Below are 21,020 nucleotides of genomic sequence, written 5' to 3'. Positions count from 1 at the left end.
ATACATTTGTTCAGAATCTCTTTTAGGAATTAATCCAGAGTCCTTTTCTGGAATAAATCGAGGATCCCTTTCTCTGATTTGTCCAGAATCTCTTCCTAAGATTTGTCGGGATCCCTTTCTGAAATTATACCAGATTTCTGCTCTGAAATTCGTTCAGAGTCTCTCTCTAATATCAGGGTGTCTACTACCTGGAAAAACCTGGAAAACCTGGAATTCTCAGGGAATTTGAATTACAATCAGGGAAAATATTTTGAGGCAGTAATTCATGGTAGAATATGTTCACTTCAAAGGATTTTTGCGTCAAAATCCAGAGATTACCATTACTTTCCTGAATACTCTCTTCAATAACAAAAATTCGGCTACGTCGCTATCATAACGTTACTTAAGTTATTCAGTGACATCAAATATCTTCAGGTATATTTGATCAGTATTGGATTCTCATATCAAGGGCTGGGGGCAGGGTTTTTTTTTCAGAGACTTGGTCTCTATTTTTATTCAAATCTCTAATAAGTCTCTATTTGTGATGAAAAGTCCCTATTATAACCAATATGGTCTCTAAAGGATCTTTTTCCCTATCTTGCTTGTAGTGAATTCTGATGCAATATTCTATGAGGCCTCGAGAAACTTTCAGAGCCTGTTACGAGACTATTCAACTAATTCTTTCAAAAATTCTTCACATATTTCTAGAGAAAATGTTCTAAGAATTTTCCTTGTTTTTTCTCCAGATATTTCATCTGGAATACTTTCAGGGACTAATGCAGGATTCTCTCCAGGAATTCTTCAAGAGATTCTTCTACCAATTCTATCAGCAATTTTTCAAAGGATGCTTAAGGGAATGTCACCAGAATTTGATTCAGGACATCCTCGAGCAATTCCACGTTACTACCTCCAGTCATTTTCTTAGAGATTACTTCAATTTTTTTTCCAAAGACTATTCTAGGACTTCCTCGAGATATTTTTTCAATAATTCTTCAACCGAATTTTCCAGCTGTAACTCTATCAAATCTTCCAAAGATTCCCACAGAATACAGTTAACTCTCCCTTACTCGATATTCCGTATCTCGATATCGAGTTAGAGAACCATAGTAAATGTTGGTTTTCATGGCTAACTCGATGGTCCCTTGGAACGCAGTTGCACTGCTTTTGTGTTCTGTAACTCGATACCTCCCTAACTCGATGGTCCCTTCAATATCGAGTAAGGGAGAGTTAACTGTATCTGCCAAGAAGCCCGCAAAGGATGATTCATAAGCTTTCAGGTTTTTTTTTTAAGAATTTCTATGCCATTATGTCCACATTCACTCCAAAGAATTGTTACAAAAAATCCTCGAGTAATTAATCAGTAAATCTATTAGGATCATTTCATATTTGACCTGTGTTTCGTGGTTCAGTTACTCTATTATTTATTTTTGGAATTTCCTCTGCATTTCAACCAAGGATTACAGTTGTCCCAAACATTCCTTAATGAATCAAATAAAAAAATATTATAGAAATCTCAAAAGTTCATCTAAGATTCCATATTAGTTACTACTACAACTTTTTTTCCAAGAAATCCTTCGATCTTTCCTACCAATTTCTTAGCGATTTCGTTTTTCAAGGAGTTGCTTCACAGAGATTCAATATTGATCTGTTTTTTTTCAATAATTTTAGCAATTACTCTTAAGTTTTGTCAAGAGTTTCTCTAAAAATATTGCAACATGTTTAAAACGGGAGCCTTGGACGATGTTCTAGGAAACCGATGGGAAAATCACCGAAAAAAAAACCTTGAGGACTAGAGATTTTCTTGAAAAATATCTGAAATTATATATGAAGTAATTCCTGATGGAATCTTCGAGGTAATTCCTGTGATTTTTTTTTTGGAAAAATTCAGGTTGTTATTTAAGATATCCAAAATAAAATTCTTAGCGAAATACCTTAGGAAAATTCTTGAAGTGATTTTATGGGAAATAATTACTAAATGAACTCCTGGAGAAAAAATCAAATCTCTCAAATTAAAATATCTATCCATTTATCTAATTTGAAGAAATCTTCAGAGTTATATCTGGATCTTTGGGCAAATATCTGAGATTATTTCTGATGAAATTCCTTGAGAAAATCATTGAAAAAGCAGTAATACAAACACTATCATTTGTCGTAATATCTCGAGGAAATTCAAACAAAAAAATATTCTCAGAGAAATGTCAGGTCTGATTCCATAAAAAATCAAACTCCTTTCTCCTGGTTCCTGTTAGGTTTCGATTTGTTTTTTGGTTACTGTTAAGTCTCTTTTTTAAAGCAAGAAGTTTCTGAATTTTCTATTTTCAAAACACTCAGTCCCTACCAGCCATGCTTCATGAACAATTTCTAAAATTATTGGAAAATATTCAATTTCTGAAAAACCGATTCCGGATAAGTTATCTGGAATTTAAACAACTTCGAATTATGTTTTTACAATCATGATTCCTTCAGAGCTCTTGAAAGTTTTCGAATGAAATGCAATCAATTAATCATTTACCTAAATTACCACATTTGTAAATGTTTTACAGGTCGGATTCGATTAAACGGGAACTTTATTATTCGTTTTCTAAACACGAACTTTTACAAATAAAATAAAAAAACATCATCATCATTAAAAACAATTCACATGAATATTCGAAATAAGGTTTAATGTTGTTAGCACATTGTTTTATAATGCCTAGAAGAGTGAATGCACTTTAAAACACTTTTTAAAACTGTCATTAGTTTGTTTTTTCATATAAAATTAGAGTATTTCTTGAACCTGGAACTAATTTATAAAACCTGGAAAAATCCTGGAAATATCAGGGAATTTCATTTCGGTAAACGAGTAGACACCCTGAATATTCATTCAAACTACATACATAGGATTCGTCCAGGATTTCTATCAGGAATTTGTCCTATCCTAATATGTTCATACAGACTCCCTCTCTGAGATTCGTCCAGAATCCCTCAATGGGATTTGTTCAGAATCCCTTTCTAGGATGTGTCCAAACTTTACTCTGGTATTTGCCTCGGGCCATGTACCGAGTAGAATGGAAATGTCTCCTACGTACAGCAGAGGCCACCCAGGCCTTTATATGATTGGTGAGGTAAGTAGGTAGCAAGAACACGTTCTACCGTGTTATTCAATGAAAACAAGGTTTTATCAAACGTTCTAGGACCCTATTTGATTGACATGTCTTTGTGGAATTTATCTTAAATCTTAGTGAGATTTGCCCAAAATCTTTCTCTAGGACGAATTCATCTTTGAAATTCGTTTCTCCTTTACTGAGTTTCGATTGAAATCGTTGTCTGGTATATCTCTCTGGAAATTTAGCAGAATCTTCTTTTGGTACTCGTCCGGATCCCTACTCGTTCAAATTTGTGCAGAATACTTCTCAGGGATTCATCTACTTCATCTATAGATCATCATCATCTATCATCTATAGATCGTCATATAGATCATCCCTATCTGAGGTTCGTCATTCTTCCCTCTTTGAAATTAATCCAGATTCCCGCTGAGGGATTCGTTCAGAATACAGTGCCGAAATATGTCCAAAATCCATCTCTGAAATTTATTCGAAATCTCTTCCTAAGATTAATTTGGAATCCCTGTCTGATATGCGCCCAGAATCTCTCTGTGGGACTCTTTGTTTTTTTTTTTTTTAAATATGTTTGGAATTTTCTATGCTTGCAACGAGATAATTTTTTTTTTTTTTATTAAGGCACTCCGTGCTCGTGGCCACTACTGTGCCGGAATCAGTTTTATCTGTATCTTCCTTACCGATACAGTTCTATTTTTAACTAATCTATATTTACATTTGCTTTCACTCTCTTCTGCTCTTTTTTTTTTCTCTCACACCGAGCAGGTAGGAGAGTGCTCTGCTGTTGGTCCAATCGATTTCCATAAGCCATAGTCCGTTGCTCTTTTGCGGTGGTTCGTTTTGCCGTTTTTCCTGAGTCGTTTGAGGCTAGCTGCCTGCGAAGTGGGTCAATTTGTCTCAGTCACCATCTGATACTGACGGAGGATGGATGTGCTCCCCTATGCACGGTCCTCCGTGCGGCGTCTTCTGGTGGCTGGACGGTTAATTTTTTGGAGGGGCTGGGAATTGAATCCATGACCTTCCGCTTACGAAGCGAAAGCGTAACCTCAAGGCTACGGACCCCCCTACTCTGTGGGACTCTTGCAGATTTTCTTTTCTCTCCCTCTGAAATTCGTCCAGAATTCCTTTCAAAGATACTTCCAGTGTTCATCTTTGGAATTCGTTCGAAATCCCTCTTTGAAATTTATTTCAGATTCGTCTTTATAATGCATCCAAAGTTTCTTCCTGAGATTGGCTCAGAATCCCTCATTCTGTGAATTTCTCTGAAATTCGAAGAATTCCTCTCTGGTGGTCGTCAAGATTCTACTGAAACATTTCAGTTTCATCCTACTGATGAGCAGTTATCTATTTTTGGAACTTTGAAATATACTTTACTCATTGATAATATAACAACGGTACCAAACTTGAATGTAATATCCTACTAGGTATTTGATATTTATTCATTATTTGAATTCCTGTTTTTTTTTATCAAAGATTTAGTCATCTTTTAATCCACAACTATTCTTTAAGGTGAAGATGCATCGAAGCTAACCCTCGAATTTTAAAGAGCACACATATAGTGAACCGGTCAACCGTTTGTGCCGAAAATTTAACTCACTGATTACCACCAGCAAGTGACCAGTGAGTCAAATTGTTAGCACAAACGGATGTCTGGCTCTCAAAATTTGTGCTCTTGAAAATTCGAGGTATGGCTTCAATGACCTTAAGGGCCAAGTGGGAATCAAAATCTCACTCACTGGCGTGCATTTGATTTTGTGAGGATGGTTGTGTTCACAGCAATTAATATTTTTTCGTCTGAGGGATCATTCGATAATAACGTCACTCATTAGGAGGAGGGGAGCGGTCTACGAAAGTGCGACAGCTCATGTTTTAGGTATGGGAACAAACGTGTCGGAGCGGAGGAATCCCGAAAAACGATAGACCTCATACATGAATCTTTCCTGATGATAATGCTGATATTGATTTCATTTTCACATGTTAATGTTAAAGACGTTGTCTTACTTGATGCTAATGGATAATTTTATTTTTATATTGCTGGAGACAATGCACTGTCAACTTTCGCTCAAGACAATTGTGTCAGTCGATATTTTTTGACAGCTATCGCTCAAACATTAATTCAAACACTCGAAAGAACAGCCTATAACTCAAAGAAGGAACAATCATTGATTAAATTTTTTACACTGACATTATACAACCTCGAAAGAACAACTGATGATTGAAAGAATAAAAAAATCACTGATATTCCTATCAGTTATTACACCGACAACTATTTAACACTACCAGGAAACCTCGCTTGTCGTACACAGTACGAGGCTCAAATTCACGAACGTCCTTGTAGAATTGAAGTGCATCACTGACTTTCGGAGAAGTGTCGCATTACTGGAACTGGTTTTCGGGGTAAAGGATTTCGAGGTAATAGGTCGTATGAATAAACTGAGCAAAAGCTTTACTTTACTCAAATCCACCTGTCAGATAATTTTTTTGAGCATTTACTCAAGTTGATATGATAAAACTGAGTACTTGAGCATTTACTTTTCGAACATCCATATTCGTATGAATAAAGCGGTAAAAGCTGAGTAAATTCTCAGAAAATCCTGAGTCACCTACTGACCATGCTCAGTTGAAAACTTCAATCGTGAAAGTTTAATTAAAAATTCCAAAAACGGATGCACTCGGATACTGAATAAAAAATGTTTTCACTAATTCATGGGGAGCAAAGGGGGGGTGTCGAAAACATTATTTTTGAGAAGTTTTGTTTCCTGGGGAATTTATCTAAGATTTCATATTAAAATGCATTCAGGAATTATCTCCAAAGTTGAACAAAAACCTAATAGAAAACAGCATTTTAGATAAGCTACTTGAATTCTTCTATGTATTCTAAAGAAATATTGAAGAAATTCAATAGATTCTCGATTTTTTACATTCTATCGATACTCTGGATTCCAAAATAAATTTTTTGAGTAACTATTTCGAAAATCTTAAAGGAATTTTTGACGTTATGGGGTGATCAAAGTATTTTGGACAGACAGTTACGCTTATATAATTTGGCCATTAACGGAAAAATCGAATGGAAGTGGCCAAATTATATACGCATAACGCACTGTCCAAAATGCATTAAACACTTATCAAAAATCAAACAGAAAAAATCAGAAAGGATCCGCATCCTCACTTTGGTTTATATTCCAGACATCGCGATTTGAATTTCGGATTAATTAAAATAGTTTATACAAGATATAATTGTAATTAAATCAAACTTCGAAAGTGGAAATTTTTCTACGGGAAGTATTAAAACATTTCGTGTAAAATGTTCCATTAACAAAGAAGAGTGTTCGGAATTTGAAGCTCTCTGTAATTCAAATTAGACGGTAAAAGAAAGCTTAAAAAATATCAATGCTCAAATTTCCTGAAAATTTCCTAAGAGTAATCGCTTTATGTGCTCTGGAATTATTCCCTCGAAAATGATTAAGATGCGTTAAGTGGATTTTTTAAATTAATATTTACAAAATTAATACAGATTTTTTAATGCTGGTAACAATCAATGACATAAATTTAGTGTATTTTAGGGCATTTATTTTTTTTTAATCCTCAGAGTTGCTGGATGTACTTTCTGAGAAATTTCTCTTCAAATATTGTAGATCGCCGCAGGGGGCGATCCATTAATTATGTAAGGGTTTATGGGGGGAGGGGGGGTCTGAGATTTCTTACGCGGCATACAATTTATTTTTAATTTTCATACAAAAAATCTTACCATGGGGGGAGGGGGGGTTGAGAAACCCCGAAAATTGTCTTACGTAATTAATGGGTCGCCCCCAGGTACTTCAAATCGTTTCGGTGTCTTCTGCGCGATCATGCCTTGGATAATCAGGAATAATCTCGCAGAAGACACAAAAACGATTTGAAGTACCTGCGGCGATCTACAAGCATTTTATTTAAGAAGTTTTCAAGATCGCCGTCGCGATAAATAATCGCGCAATGCACAGTATAAGAATTTCGATGATAGTAAGTCATCGAGCTGTTTTCTGGAATACCTATAAGTATATAAAAACAGATATCATATACCTTCTTCTTGACATTACGTCCTCACCGGGAAAGGTCCTGGACCGACCGAGAATCAAACCCAGACACCTTCAGCATGGCTTTGCTTAGTGGCCACGGACTCTAACCACTCGGCTAAGAAAGGCCCCATCATATACCTATAATATTATTAAAACAAAACCTCGAATTTATAAAGAGAATCTCTAGAAGAACTACCTTAAAGATTAGTGGACGATTCCTTCAAAGAATTCCTTCTGTTTTTAGAAAACTTGGACAAAGAGTTACTTGTGAAGGCTATGATTCACTTTGGTATGTATTTTCCACATGAATTATCTTAAACTTTACAATGAGAAGCACTTTCATTGTAAATTGTGGACAATATGAGCGCTGTATTTTTTTTTTAATAAAAAAATCCCTGCCGAAGTGAACCAAATAACTAGAAGGTTTAGCTGGAAAAATGTCTTATAAATCTAAGTATTTCTTCAATAAATTTTCGCAAAATCGGCCGTCTGGTGATTGTTTTGGCAGAAACCATTTTTGAGAAACTCCAAGAATTCTCAGAGAAGTTTCTTTTGACAAAATTATTTCATCAATATGACTTCCTAAGAAAACTAAGCGGCAAACTCGCCAAGTCTATAAGCCACCTAAATAAAATAAATAAGAATAAAAATAATACGTGTTAAGAAAATCACCTATTTTAAGTTCGTACCACAATTTATTTAAATATATTTAGTAACGGCCTAGAGTGGCCGTAGCATATTCCAACCGACATGTTCCCTCATCACACTGGAGCGGTTAGCTTCGATGTCGCTGCCTTGTTCCGTGCCTTCTTCACCGGTCGCCTGTGGTGGTATGTCGGACCCATTTATGGCAGCCGAATTGACCGCTAGTTTGGTAACTCTCTGTTGAGTGTCTATTCAACAAATAGAAACAAAAAGAGTTTTCTTCAACAATTGCAGCTGGTTTGGGTTGTGACGACGGAGCTACTGTTTTTCAACGCTTGCAATCGACTCGCAGGGACTCCGATGGGTGTTGTCCTTTGGTGCATATATTTATGTTTGTTCTTGGGCACCGATTCCGCTGGATAGTATGGGCACCTGTTTTTTCGATAACTGCCTGTCCACCGATGAGGGCTAATTGGGAGGAACACAAATAACTAAATTGCTAGATAACACAAGTGCAAAACACTTACCGTTACGGACGGACGAATTACCACCACGCGTGTACGTACACTGCAGCAGAATCATCACTTGGGTGTTCTGTGTATACCGTTCCTTGGAACATGATGGTTGAGTTTCTCCGGGCAGCAAACAGAAAAAAAATCGGCAAAAAAAACTATCTATATTTGCACCACGGGCATTCTATTTCCTCTCAAAACTCTGATAGTCAATCCCAGGTCAAAACATAAACAACATTTTTGACAGAGTAAAAGCTATGTTCGAAATTCGAACTTACTCTGAGTAAAGTATCGTTTTATTCATACCGTTTTGAGTAAATGCTCAGAGACTTTACTTTGCTCGAATCAGCTTGAGCATGAGCAAATGCTCGGTTTTATTCATATCACCTAATGTGTCACGTTGCATTCGGGGTAATGGTTTTCGGGGTAGTGGTATTCGGGAAAATGTTATAGGACCCTCTCTATGAATCGTCCGGAATCTCTTTGCTGGATACATTCAGAATTTCTCTTTGAAAATTGTCGTGAAATCGTTTGTAGAATATGACAGTTTGTTGAATAATCACATGAACGCAACATTCCTACTGTTGTTACCGTAAAAATGTGTAGTCACAAATACTTTACAGATTTGAAATAGAAACATGCAATGAGCTCAACAATTCTCGAAAACTTATTCATACAGACTCAAGTCAAAAAAGTATGCAAACTTACTTTATCGATTCTACGTGTTTCGCAGGCAGAATTCTACACGTACCGCTCTGAACCAACTCGATTTTTCACTTTTAGAACGTTTAATTTCCGGATTTACAAAACGACGAAAGTAAGATTTTCAACTTTCGCAACCTAACCACTACTTTCGCCACCCCGCTGTATGAAGAGACAAAGTGACTTAACCACGAATCAAAACAAAACACTACTTGAGTCGATTTTACACTGGTAGAAAAACGTCGAAAGTAACTGAATGAAACGGCTTATCATTTTGTTATAATTATTTTTGTGGGAAATACTAGGAACTCCATAGTTTTTGAACGCGAGCTCATTGTATGCAAAATTTAAGAAATGTACACGTCGAAAACATGTTAGAAAGGTGATTCATTTTAAAACAGTTTTAGAAGACAGGTTGCGATTCTTCTGAATTAATTTTCTCAAAACCGTATGCAAGTTACTTACGTCGATTTGAAAAAGTAATCGAGAATTGATATTTTATCCTTGACTGAGCCGCCACTTCCAGATCGTACAACCAGTGCTAAATTCGGCTCCGCTCAAACGTCAGATTAGTGAACTCGTGCATTGGTCCAGCTCACTAATTTGACGTTTGAGCGGTGCCAAGTTCACTAATTTCCATGGTCACGTAAATAACACGGCACCGCTCAAACGTCAAAAAATGAGCTTATGCATTGGTCCATAGTGTCATTGAAGGCTTTGAATGCGAGAAATGTAGCGGGAAATAGAAAATTTTTCTAGAGTAATTTTGGATTGCCCTTAGCAACGGATGTTTTTTTTCGATTTTCAAGGCTATGGACCGATGCACGAGTTCACTAATTTGACGTTTGAGCGGTGCCGAATTCACTGGTTATCATGGCCACATAAATAACACGGCACCGCTAAAACGTCAAATGATGAACTCGTGCATAGGTCCATTGTCTACAGCAGCGATGAGCGTGAGTTTCACTGGCTTCGCTGACTGTGATTTGCTTTTCTTGGATACTGTAGGGTGAATTTCAAGACATTTCCCAACCCTAAGTACAACAAAAGATTTGTAATAATAATGTAATAATTGAGCTTGAGCTTGAGCTTGAGCTTGATTGGCCGCCCGTGGATGCACTCCAGTATCGCCAGATCAGCTGCACTTACACAAGGAACCAACCGAATAACTGCTTGGGACTAACAGGCATCCTCAGTGTATAAGTGCTGGTGATCTTCTATTTTTAGGCAACAATGGCACCTGCCACGTCAGAATGCTGACCAATGAGGGGAAGGGGGAGGAATTGATGATGCATTGAACTGACTCCCACGTAGACCGTATATTCCACTGCATCCACGTCAGTTCATGGGGGAGTGTATGGATTGGGGGAAAGGCATGGCAGAGAGGTTTGCTTTTGTAGTTAGCAGACTGCCTATGTATCAGGCGTAAGGAAGGCGTGCGCGTGGAAGTAGGAAGCGTTAGGGAAACGGTTTCATGTCCGTCTCTGGTTCTAGCGTTTGCTATAAACGAATAGTTTGAGTGTGATATATTTCGAATGGAAGATAGAAGCAAGTGAGAGATATACAACTACAAAGTACGAGGAAAGGGACGGGCCTAGGATTGAACCCATGACCTTCTGCATATGAAGCAAAAGCGGTAGCCATCAGACCACCAACCCCTTCTATGTAATAATAATGTAATAATTATTTCGAAAAACTCGCAGATTTTGTTATACTTGCATTTTATGGGCCAAACCTTCCAAACCTTCATGGAACCAGAATACCTTCACCCGTTCCCCATAGGAAAATTCCTCACTTACCACTTGTGGCTTGAACGGCGGCTCCAGGCCTCGTCTCTCCAGCTTCTGCCAGTCAATGCTTTCGAAGAACGGATGGTACTTTATGTCGCTGTCTTCGTCCATCGTGTTGAAGCAGCCTAACCGTATCGTGGCGTCCTTCTCCAGCAGCTAAAAAGTCAACGGTATGATTCGATTATAGATTCTTCGCCATTCCTGGACGTTTAAATACTCACCGATTGCAGCAGCTTGAGGGCGTCCTTCGACAGGAAGTGCGGGAACCATGGAATCTCGTTGCATATGGACCAGAACAGCTCGTCCTCGTCACAACCACTGAAGGGTGACTGGCCGACGAGCATCTCGTACACCAGCACACCGAACGACCACCAATCGACGGCTTGGTTGTATTTCTGACCCTGAAAAAGAGGAAACGAGGGAGAAAGACATTCAGCGAACTTCTGTCGGGAAGCGATTCCGCCGGAGAGATCCATACTTTGATGATTTCAGGCGCCATGTAATCCGGTGTGCCGCAGAAACTGTCCGCCAACCGGTCCAGGTAGATCTCCAGCTTGCACATGCCAAAGTCCGCTATCCGCACGTGGCCGTCGTAGTCCAGCAGCACGTTGTCCAGCTTCAGATCCCTGCAACGGGGAACAATCCAGAATGATGAAGACGAAGGTAAAGTTTCACACCACAAAGAACTTACCGATAAACAATACCCTTCCTGTGCAGGAACTTCAGTCCGGACACGATTTCGGCGGCGTAGAACTTTGCCCGCGCTTCCTGGAACCGTCCGCTCTGCTGTATGTGGAACATCAAATCACCCCCGTTCAGGTACTCCATGACAAAGAATAAATGGCTCTGCGGAGAGAGGAAAATATGGGACGGGAATTAGCGACAGAGTTTGGGTGCGTAACAAGTTATGAAATTGTGAATTCCCAAGTCCTGTCAAAGAAGTTGAAACTCATAACCGTAATGTTCATGTTTCTATTATCCATAGTCACGACTTGACAATATGAAAATCTGATGTATAGCAGTCTTTTTTTTATTAATTGATTTATTTGGTCATGGCTACCGCTCTCCGACCAAATATAGAAAGAAAAGTAGGGTTTTGTTCTACTTCGTCGTAAGCGCTACTATTCGTCGTATCAAACTTTAAATGTTCTACTACGGCGGATATTCAAACTTACCTGCAACAGAGATTCAATATCCAAGTGCAATTTTGTGAAAGCTGTTATGGTTAGTACACTTGTACACCAAAAATGCAATAAAACTACTACTACTACTACTGTACACCAAAAATGCAATAAGTACTACTGTAACTTCAGTTCAATTATCCACTTTACACTTTTTCACCGAAATAGCATGGACGAACACGATTTGAGAGAAATGCTTAGCGATCGACTAAGCCACACCACTTTCCAACACAAGTTTCTTCCCGTCCCCGTGGGTGACTTACTTCGCCGGGCACTTATTTTCACTACGGAAAACCTTCGTACTTCTTCACTGAAGGATTTCATTCCAATCACACGCCGTAAAACTTCAATAAATCACCAAATTTTACAAAATTTCCTCAACCGCCGCGTATAAAGATCCAACTTGGTGTCCAGTTTCACAGATTATTGATTACTTGGGTAGTTATAGATCATAAAATCTGATTTATAACAATATCAGACTTATTCATTCATTTATTTAGTTAACATCTAAACAGATAACACTGAATCAACAATTTCACGTCACAATACTCGGTTCGTGGCCGCATCTCTCCATCCTCGGTTCTGCCCCACGCTCGCCAAATCGATACGCACTTGATCCGCCCACCTAGCTCGCTGCGCTCTACGCCTTTTTGTATCAACCGGATCCGAAGCGAACACCATCTTTGCAGGGTTGTTGTTTGGCATTCTTGCAACAAGCGCTGCCCATCGTATCCTTCCAGCTTTGGCCACCTTCTGGATACTGGGTTCGCCGTAGAGTTGGGCGAGCTCGTGGTTCATCCTTCGCCGCCACACACCGTTCTCCTGCACACCGCCGAAGATCGTCCTAAGCACCCGACGTTCGAAGACTCCTAGTGCTTGCAGTGCAGGTCCTCCTCGAGCATCGTCCACGTTTGATGCCAGTAGAGGACTACCGGCCTTATGAGAGTTTTGTACGAGGTACATTTGGTGCGGGTGTGAATCTTTTTTGACCGCAGCTTCTTGTGGAGGCCATAGTAGGCCTGACTTCCACTGATGATGCGCCTCCGTATTTCACGGCTAACGTTATTGTCAGCCGTCAGCAAGGATCCAAGGTAGACGAACTCGTCGACCACCTCGAACGTATCCCCGTCTATCGTAACACTGCTACCTAGACGAACCCTGTCGCGCTCGGCCCCACCAGCTAGCATGTACTTTGTCTTGGCTGCATTCACTACTAGTCCAACCTTAGCTGCCTCGCGTTTCAGGCGGGTGTACTGCCACCTTTTCAAATGTTCGGCCGACGATGTCCACATCATCCGCGAAGCAAACAAATTGACTGGATATCGTAAAAATTGTACCCTGGCTATTGAGCCCGGCTCTCCGCATAACACCTTCTAGTGAAATATTGAACAACAGGCACGAAAGTCCATCACCTTGTTGTAGTCCCCGGCGGGATCCAAACGAACTGGAATGTTCGCCTAAAACCTTTACACAATTTTGCACACATTCCATTGTCGCTCTAGCCTCGTGAGCTTTCCGGGAAAGCTGTTCTCGTCCATGATTTTCCATAGCTCTACGCGGTCGATACTATCGTATGCCGCCTTAAAATTGATGAAAAGGTGATGCGTTGGGACCTGGTATTCACGACATTTTTGGAGGATTTGCCGTACAGTAAAGATCTGGTCCGTTGTCGATCGGCCGTCTACGAAGCCAGCTTGATAACTTCCCACGAACTCGCTTACTATAGGTGATAGACGACGGAAGATGATCTGGGATAATACTTTGTGGGCCGCATTTAGAATGGTGATCGCTCGAATGTTCTCACAATCTAACTTGTCGCCTTTTTTGTAGATGGGGCATATCACCCCTTCCTTCCACTCCTCCCATGGCTGTTCTGTTTCCAAGATTGTGTCTTTCAGCCGGTGCAGACAAATGGCCAGCCTCTCCGGGTCCATCTTTATGAGTTCAGCTAAAGAGCTAAAGAACAATAAAGCTGCTGGTAAGGAAGGTATCGTCCTTACCAGCAGCTTTATTGTTCTTTAGCTGGTAAATGGCATCCTTAACCTCCCTCAAAGTGGGGGCTGCGTTTTTTCTCCCGAAAGAGGCGGGTCTGCTGTTACCGTTTCCGTCTATAACGCTCCACGTTCTGCCGGGTCTCTTGCTGCAGCATGACCACCCGCGCTGTGTTCTTCTCCTCTCTGCCTACATTCCTCGTTGAACCAATCGTTCCGTCGACTCCGTCCCACGTACCCGACGTTACTCTCAGCTGCATTGTTGATGGCTGCCTTCACTGTTCTCCAGCAGTCCTCAAGAGGGGCTTCATCCAGCTCACCCTCTTCCGGTAATGCAGCCTCGAGATGCTGCGCATATGCTGCTGCGACATTCGGTTGCTTGAGCCGCTCTAGGTCGTACCGGGGTGGCCGTCGGTACCGTACGTTGTTGACGATGGAGAGTTTTGGGCGCAGTTTAACCATCACCAGATAGTGGTCAGAGTCGATGTTAGCGCCATGATAGGTCCTGACGTCGATAATGTCGGAGAAGTGCCGTCCATCAATCAGAACGTGGTAGATTTGTGATTCTGTCTGCTGTGGTGATCTCCAGGTGTATCTGTATGGAAGGCTGTGCTAGAAGTAGGTGCTACGAATGACCCGATCACGCGCCTCTGCATATCACCCATCACTATAAAAGCTGTTCCCAGCTCATGTGTGTTGCCACAGCTCTGGTAGATGGTATGGTTACCTCTAAACGTTCGCACCATTGATCCCTTCCAACACACTTCCTGCAACGCTACGATGCCGAATCCACGGTCCTTCAGCCCGTCGGCGAGTATGCGTGTGCTCCCGATGAAGTTGAGAGATTTACAGCTCCACGTACGGAGCTTCCAATCGCTAGCCCCTATATGTCGCTGTGGTCTTCGCCGATTGCCCCGGTTCGCATTCTCTCGTTGATTATTCGTTGCTTGATAATTTTACGGCTGGCTTGAAGAGCCTGACACCAACCTCCTAGATTTCCGGAGGACCATTCCCCCTAAATGTTCGGAGGGCCATAGTGCGCAGTTTAGCTTAGAGTCCTTCTCTAGCACTCGGACGATGATCAGCCACCCCTGACATGGGAAACATACGCTGTTGTGAGCCGCTCCCAACATGGAAAACAGACGCTCAAGGTTTGCAGAAGCAAAAGCAAAAGCAAACCCCCCCTTCCCTGTCAGCATACGACCAAAGTTCCCACCGGGGGTTGGTTACCCGATCTCCCCTAAGGTTACTCGTACCCCTGGCCATGGGCTGCAAAACGGTGAGTCGACAACTAGGAAGGAGCGTTCAACACAACTCTGGTCCTCACAAGTTCCTACCTCACGCTTCCACGGGTCAAACGATGACAAAGACCGTCAGCTAAGGATTGCGTACTTAGCTGGTAGTGCAGCCTGGGCACTGTTGTCCTTCTGACATCAGCTAGATTGAGCAGGTACGTCTCGAGCGTCTGTTCACCAGGAGGTGCGGCTCAAACAGCGTCTGTTCTGGTATCCAGCGGCTGAGTAAGAAATGCTGAATCGCGCACAGCTAAATCCAAGGTGGTAGCCCCATCAGCGCGATCGTCCTAGTGTTAGTTGGGACGTTAAACAGAGCTGGCACGATGGCGCTCCGGCGAGACAGGAGTGTTAAAGTAGGCGCAATAAGCCACCCGTAAAAAAACCTTATTGCGAATAACATAGGAGATAATACGACCCGGAACAATCGGCAAAGACCCACGCGACGAAATAAGGATTACGATTGGAAACTTGGAACATGGAACTGCAAGTCACTTGGTTTCGCAGGTTGCGACAGGATAATCTATGACGAACTACATCCCCGTAACTTCGATATCGTAGTGCTGCAGGAACTTTGTTGGACTGGACAAAAGGTGTGGAAAAGCGGGCATCGAGCGGCTACCTTCTACCAAAGCTGTGGCACCACAAATGAGCAAGGAACTGGCTTCATAGTGTTGGGCAAGATGCGACAACGCGTTATCGGGTGGCAGCCGATCAACGCAAGGATGTGCAAGATGAGGATAAAAGGCCGTTTCTTCAACTACAGCATCATCAACGTACACTGCCCACACGAAGGGAGACCCGACGAGGAGAAGGAGACGTTTTACGCGCAGCTGGAGCAGATTTATGACGGATGCTCTCCGCGTGACGTGAAACTTGTTGTTGGTGACATGAACGCACAGGTAGGACGAGAGGAGATGTACAGACCGGTGATCGGGCGGAACAGTCTGCATGCCGTATCTAACGACAACGGCCAACGATGCGTCAACTTTGCAGCCTCTCGTGGTATGGTAGTCCGAAGCACCTTCTTCTCCCGCAAAGATATCCATAAGACCACCTGGAGATCACCCGATAACCTAAACGAGAACCAAATCGACCACGTTCTAATCGACGGAAAATTCTTCTCTGACATTACCAATGTTCGCACATACCGCAGTGCGAATATAGATTCGGATCACTATCTAGTTGCTGTATGTATGCGCTCAAAACTTTCGACGGTGAACAACTCGCGTCGAAGCCAAACGCCTCGGCTTAACATCGAGCGGCTACGGGACTCAGAAGTAGCCCAAGAATACGCGCAGCAGTTGGAAGTGGCCCTACCAACGGAAGAACAGCTTGGCGCCGCCACTCTTGAAGATGGCTGGAGGCACATAAGATCCGCCATAGATAGTACTGCAACAGCAGCACTAGGTCCAGCGGCCCCGAATCAGAGAAACGACTGGTACGACGGCGAATGCGAGCAGTTGAAGAATGAGAAGAATGCAGCATGGGCAAGAATGCTGCAACACCGCACGAGAGCGAACGAGGCACGGTATAAACAGGCGCGGAACAGACAAAACTCGATCTTTCGAAGAAAAAAGCGCCATCAAGAAGAACGAGATCGCGAAGCGATGGAAGAGCTGTTCCGCGCTAAAGACACACGGAAGTTCTACGAGAAGCTTAACCGTTCGCGCAAAGGCTTTGTGCCACAAGCCGACATGTGCAGAGACTGTGACGGAAATCTTCTCACGAACGAACGTGAGGTGGTCGAAAGGTGGCGGCAGCACTACGACGAGCACCTTAATGGTGATGTGGTCAGTAGCGGAGGTGGCACGGAAATAATTTTGGGAGCACGCGCGGACGACGAAAGACTTCCGCCTCCAGATCTCCAGGAGGTAGAAACGGAGATTAGACGGTTGAAAAACAACAAAGCCGCTGGAGTGGACCAACTTCCGCGCGAGTTGCTAAAATACGGTGGTGATGCACTGGCAAGAGCGCTGCACTGGGTTATTTCCAAGATTTGGGAGGAGGAAGTATTGTCGGAGGAGTGGATGGAAGGTGTCGTGTGTCCCATCTACAAAAAGGGCGACAAGTTGGATTGCGCCAATTATCGTGCGATCACAATTTTGAGCGCCGCCTACAAGGTACTCTCCCAAATTCTATGCCACCGTCTATCACCAATTGCTAGAGAATTCGTTGGACAATATCAGGCAGGATTTATGGGCGAACGAGCAACAACGGACCAGATATTCGCCATCCGCCAGGTGTTGCAGAAATGCCGCGAATACAATGTACCCACACATCATTTATTCATCGATTTTAAATCGGCCTATGATACAATCGATCGAGAACAGCTATGGCCGATTATGCACGAATACGGTTTCCCGGACAAACTGATAAAATTGATCAAGGCGACGATGGAGCGAGTGATGTGCGTAGTCCGCGTATCAGGGACACTCTCGAGTCCCTTCGAATCTCGCAGAGGGTTACGGCAAGGTGATGGTCTTTCGTGTTTACTGTTCAACATTGCTTTAGAGGGTGTGATAAGAAGAGCGGGGATAGACACGAGTGGCACGATTTTCAGAAAGTCCGTTCAGTTACTTGGTTTCGCCGACGACATTGATATTGTTGCACGCAACTTTGAGACGATGGCGGACACGTACATCCGACTAAGGGCTGAAGCTAGGCGTATCGGACTGAACATCAATGTGTCAAAGACGAAGTACATGATAGCGAGGGGCTCAAGAGAAGACACGGCACGCCCCCCACCTCGAGTTCATATTGACGGTGATGAAATCGAGGTTGTCGAAGAATTCGTGTACTTGGGCTCACTGGTGACCGCCGACAACGACACCAGCAGAGAAATCCAGAGACGCATCGTTGCTGGAAATCGTGCCTACTTTGGACTCCGCAGAACGCTCCGATCGAGCAAAGTTCGCCATCGCACGAAGTTGACCATCTACAAGACGCTGATTAGACCGGTACTCCTCTATGGGCACGAAACATGGACCCTACGTGCAGAGGATCAACGCGCCCTTGGTGTTTTCGAACGGAAGGTGTTGCGGACCATCTACGGCGGAGTGCAGATGGAAGACGGAACGTGGAGAAGGCGGATGAACCATGAATTGCACCAGCTGCTGGGAGAACCAACCATTGTCCACCTCGCAAAATTGGGAGGCTGCGGTGGGCCGGGCATGTCACCAGAATGTCGGATACCAACCCGGTGAAAATGGTTCTCGAAGACAATCCGACCGGCACAAGACGACGTGGTGCGCAGCGAGCAAGATGGGTCCCCAGTAAACACAAACTCGTATACTACAGCGCATATGAGTACAAAAGTGGAGGCGATATACGTACATGCGCCATTAGGCTGCGTGCAAAAGGAACGTATATCGCCTCCACATTTGTAGTCTTATATCCTATTATATACGATCATGTGTTTACTGGGTCGACCAAGTTGAGGACGATCTGCGGACCCTTCGCAGAATACGTGACAGGCGACTGGCAGCCATGGACCGAGTCGAATGGAGACGTCTGCTACGTACAGCAGAGGCCACCCAGCCTTAGCCTGACTGGTAAGTAAGTACCCCGGCCAGTACCGCGAGGAGGTAGGGATAGGAGTTGCTGGGCAAGAGGCTAAGGACCGCACTAAGGGGTCTATTTTATTCCTGCAGGTACGCGAGGTACCAATGGTACGCCATGTCCAACCATTTACCAACCATCAGACTTATTAGACTCTGCAAATTACTCTTGAGTTTAGTTCTAGAAGTTCCGCATGCTCGAAGAAATATATTTTTCCGTACGTTTTACCGCATTATTGTACGTTATCGATAAGTAGACAATCCTTCCTACGAGAAACATTGTCAAACTAACAGCCGGCGACAGTTTTACGACCATCTAACTTACGACCGCGATCATCCCGCCACGAAAAATGTACTGGCAATGACCAACGGTGAAGGTCCCGACAAGTCCCCCGTATCAGTCCGGCTGAATTTTGTGGTGTTTTAGTCATAAAAGAAATCCCATCTGTTCGATGGGAGACACACCAGCCGTCGTCGTTTTATGGATGTTTATGTTCGCTAATAAAGCCACTTAGATGATGGTGGTTTCCTCAACAGAATTTTCTCTTTTGCCTGTGATACCGAGTGTCGTCACACTTTGGGTTCTTTTCGTGCCAAGGACAAGGCCGAAGTCGTGGCCATCCTCGGCCGAACTTCATAGTACCACGTTCCTCTTCACAGTGCGTCTAATTAAAGCCTCGTCTAGATTAGCGGAGCGGATTTTGTTTGTAAAACAACGCCATTTTTCTCCACTCAGCGTGCCATGAATCCAACCTCCGGTGTTAATCTACGACATGGCCTACTACGTTGATGGTCGCATCTAACTCCGCAGTCGGATTGATCGACATAATTCGGTCAGCCGGGCGTGAGAAGTTTCTAATTATGTGACGATCTAAAGATAGAACCGTTCGCCCAGGAGCTGCAGCGGACGCATGATCGATTGCATCCCGAACTGGTTCCTAAATTGGATCTTGATGGCGTGGATTAGTTTCCCTCTCGCGACGACCTTTCGATCATATGTTCGAACGATCGTCTGTGGGGTGTGTGTTTTAAAATGGATCATTCGATCAGCTGGTTCGATATCTAGCGTATTTCACGATTTAGACGCGGTGTGATTAGGGGGATTGTTTTGGTGGTGGCGGCGAAACTCTGATGATGCCGGTCTGTCGTTGCGAGAATGTGCGTCTACGAAACAAATCACCGCCGGCTGTGTGTTCAATCGAGTGCGAATGACTACTTCCTGCATCATCATCGGGGTACATCGCACGTAATACCCGACAGCGGTTACATTTTTGGCGCGGAAAATGGCGGGAGGGGGACGGTGTGCTAGGGAAAGCGGTGCAAAGCTCTAAATTTAGAGATTTACTTTGATCTCGGTGAATAATGGTAGAGCACGGTGGTGGGCAGAGAGTAATTCGGTTCGAATAACATTAGAACTTGAAAGAGAACAACCGTAGGTGCTCAACATCTTATTGGCTGGTTCTTATCACTATTTTATATCAATTATATTTTTATGCAGATAACCTTCATGCGGTCAAGTAGTCGTTCGAGTTCATCTTGATTAGAACTGATAGAAGGCATTCTTAACTTCCTTCGAGCTTGTTGGTTTCCACCATAGGCAGTACTGACTTAATCATTTCCTCCGCAGTCTTGATCATCTTTGATCGTGTCCTCCGATACATTCAAGTGTTTGTAATTGTACTGCTTCCACCTTTCGATCGCCTCGCAGCTGTTTGTTAAGATGCTTCTATGCTTATGCCTACACATAGCTGAGTCGTGACATAAAACCATTTCGAAATGCGTTAAGCTTCTCGTGGATTCCTGGCATTTCTACAGATGATGCAAACGCTCCATTTCTACCCGTTTTGATTCTTCCAGGCCGGGCTTTTTGTCCCGGTTTTGATGCTTACACCAGCCGTAAATTTAAGTTTGCCGAAAAATACGCACTAAATTTTAATCAAAAAATTGCCCAAAACAGGGTTAATTGCAATTTACTAAAAAATAGCAGTTTTTCGCAAAACTAAGTGGAAATGTAAAATTTGATTGTCCGACATTTCCCCGAAAACTATTTCCCCGAATGCAATTTCCTCGAATGACGTTTTCCCGAATGAACTATTTCCCCGAAATTTGTTTTCCCGAATGTACCATTTCCCCGAAAAAATCGTAATATAAATGACATACTAATAGCTATCCATGTTCCTGCTGCCAAAAAGTATTTAATGTGTTAGCTGATGTA

General features: G+C 42.7%; 1 protein-coding gene and 1 long non-coding RNA gene across 6 annotated transcripts in view; both read right to left on the bottom strand.

Moving 5' to 3' along the window:
* Positions 1-21,020, bottom strand: part of LOC5571981 (titin) — a 174,129-nt gene that overhangs the window by 13,953 nt on the left and 139,156 nt on the right. For all 5 annotated transcript variants that reach the window (XM_021856005.1, XM_021856040.1, XM_021856010.1 and 2 more), the window contains exons 5-8: positions 11,473-11,627; positions 11,260-11,407; positions 11,003-11,182; positions 10,791-10,937 (exon numbers count right to left, since the gene is read on the bottom strand). In XM_021856005.1, the coding sequence (XP_021711697.1) occupies positions 10,791-10,937; positions 11,003-11,182; positions 11,260-11,407; positions 11,473-11,627 (630 nt within the window). The remainder of the gene's footprint in view (positions 1-10,790; positions 10,938-11,002; positions 11,183-11,259; positions 11,408-11,472; positions 11,628-21,020) is intronic.
* LOC110680389 lies at positions 7,808-8,691 on the bottom strand. Its single transcript, XR_002502870.1, has 2 exons — positions 8,305-8,691; positions 7,808-8,245 (listed from the first exon to the last, which is right to left on the bottom strand). It is a non-coding gene; the product is annotated as an uncharacterized LOC110680389 (long non-coding RNA).

This window comes from Aedes aegypti, chromosome 1 (assembly GCF_002204515.2).
Source record: "Aedes aegypti strain LVP_AGWG chromosome 1, AaegL5.0 Primary Assembly, whole genome shotgun sequence".
In the NCBI taxonomy this organism is placed as follows: Eukaryota; Metazoa; Arthropoda; class Insecta; order Diptera; family Culicidae; genus Aedes; species Aedes aegypti.
The sequence above is the reverse complement of the archived record's forward strand: the minus strand, read 5'-3'. Positions and strand labels throughout refer to the sequence as shown.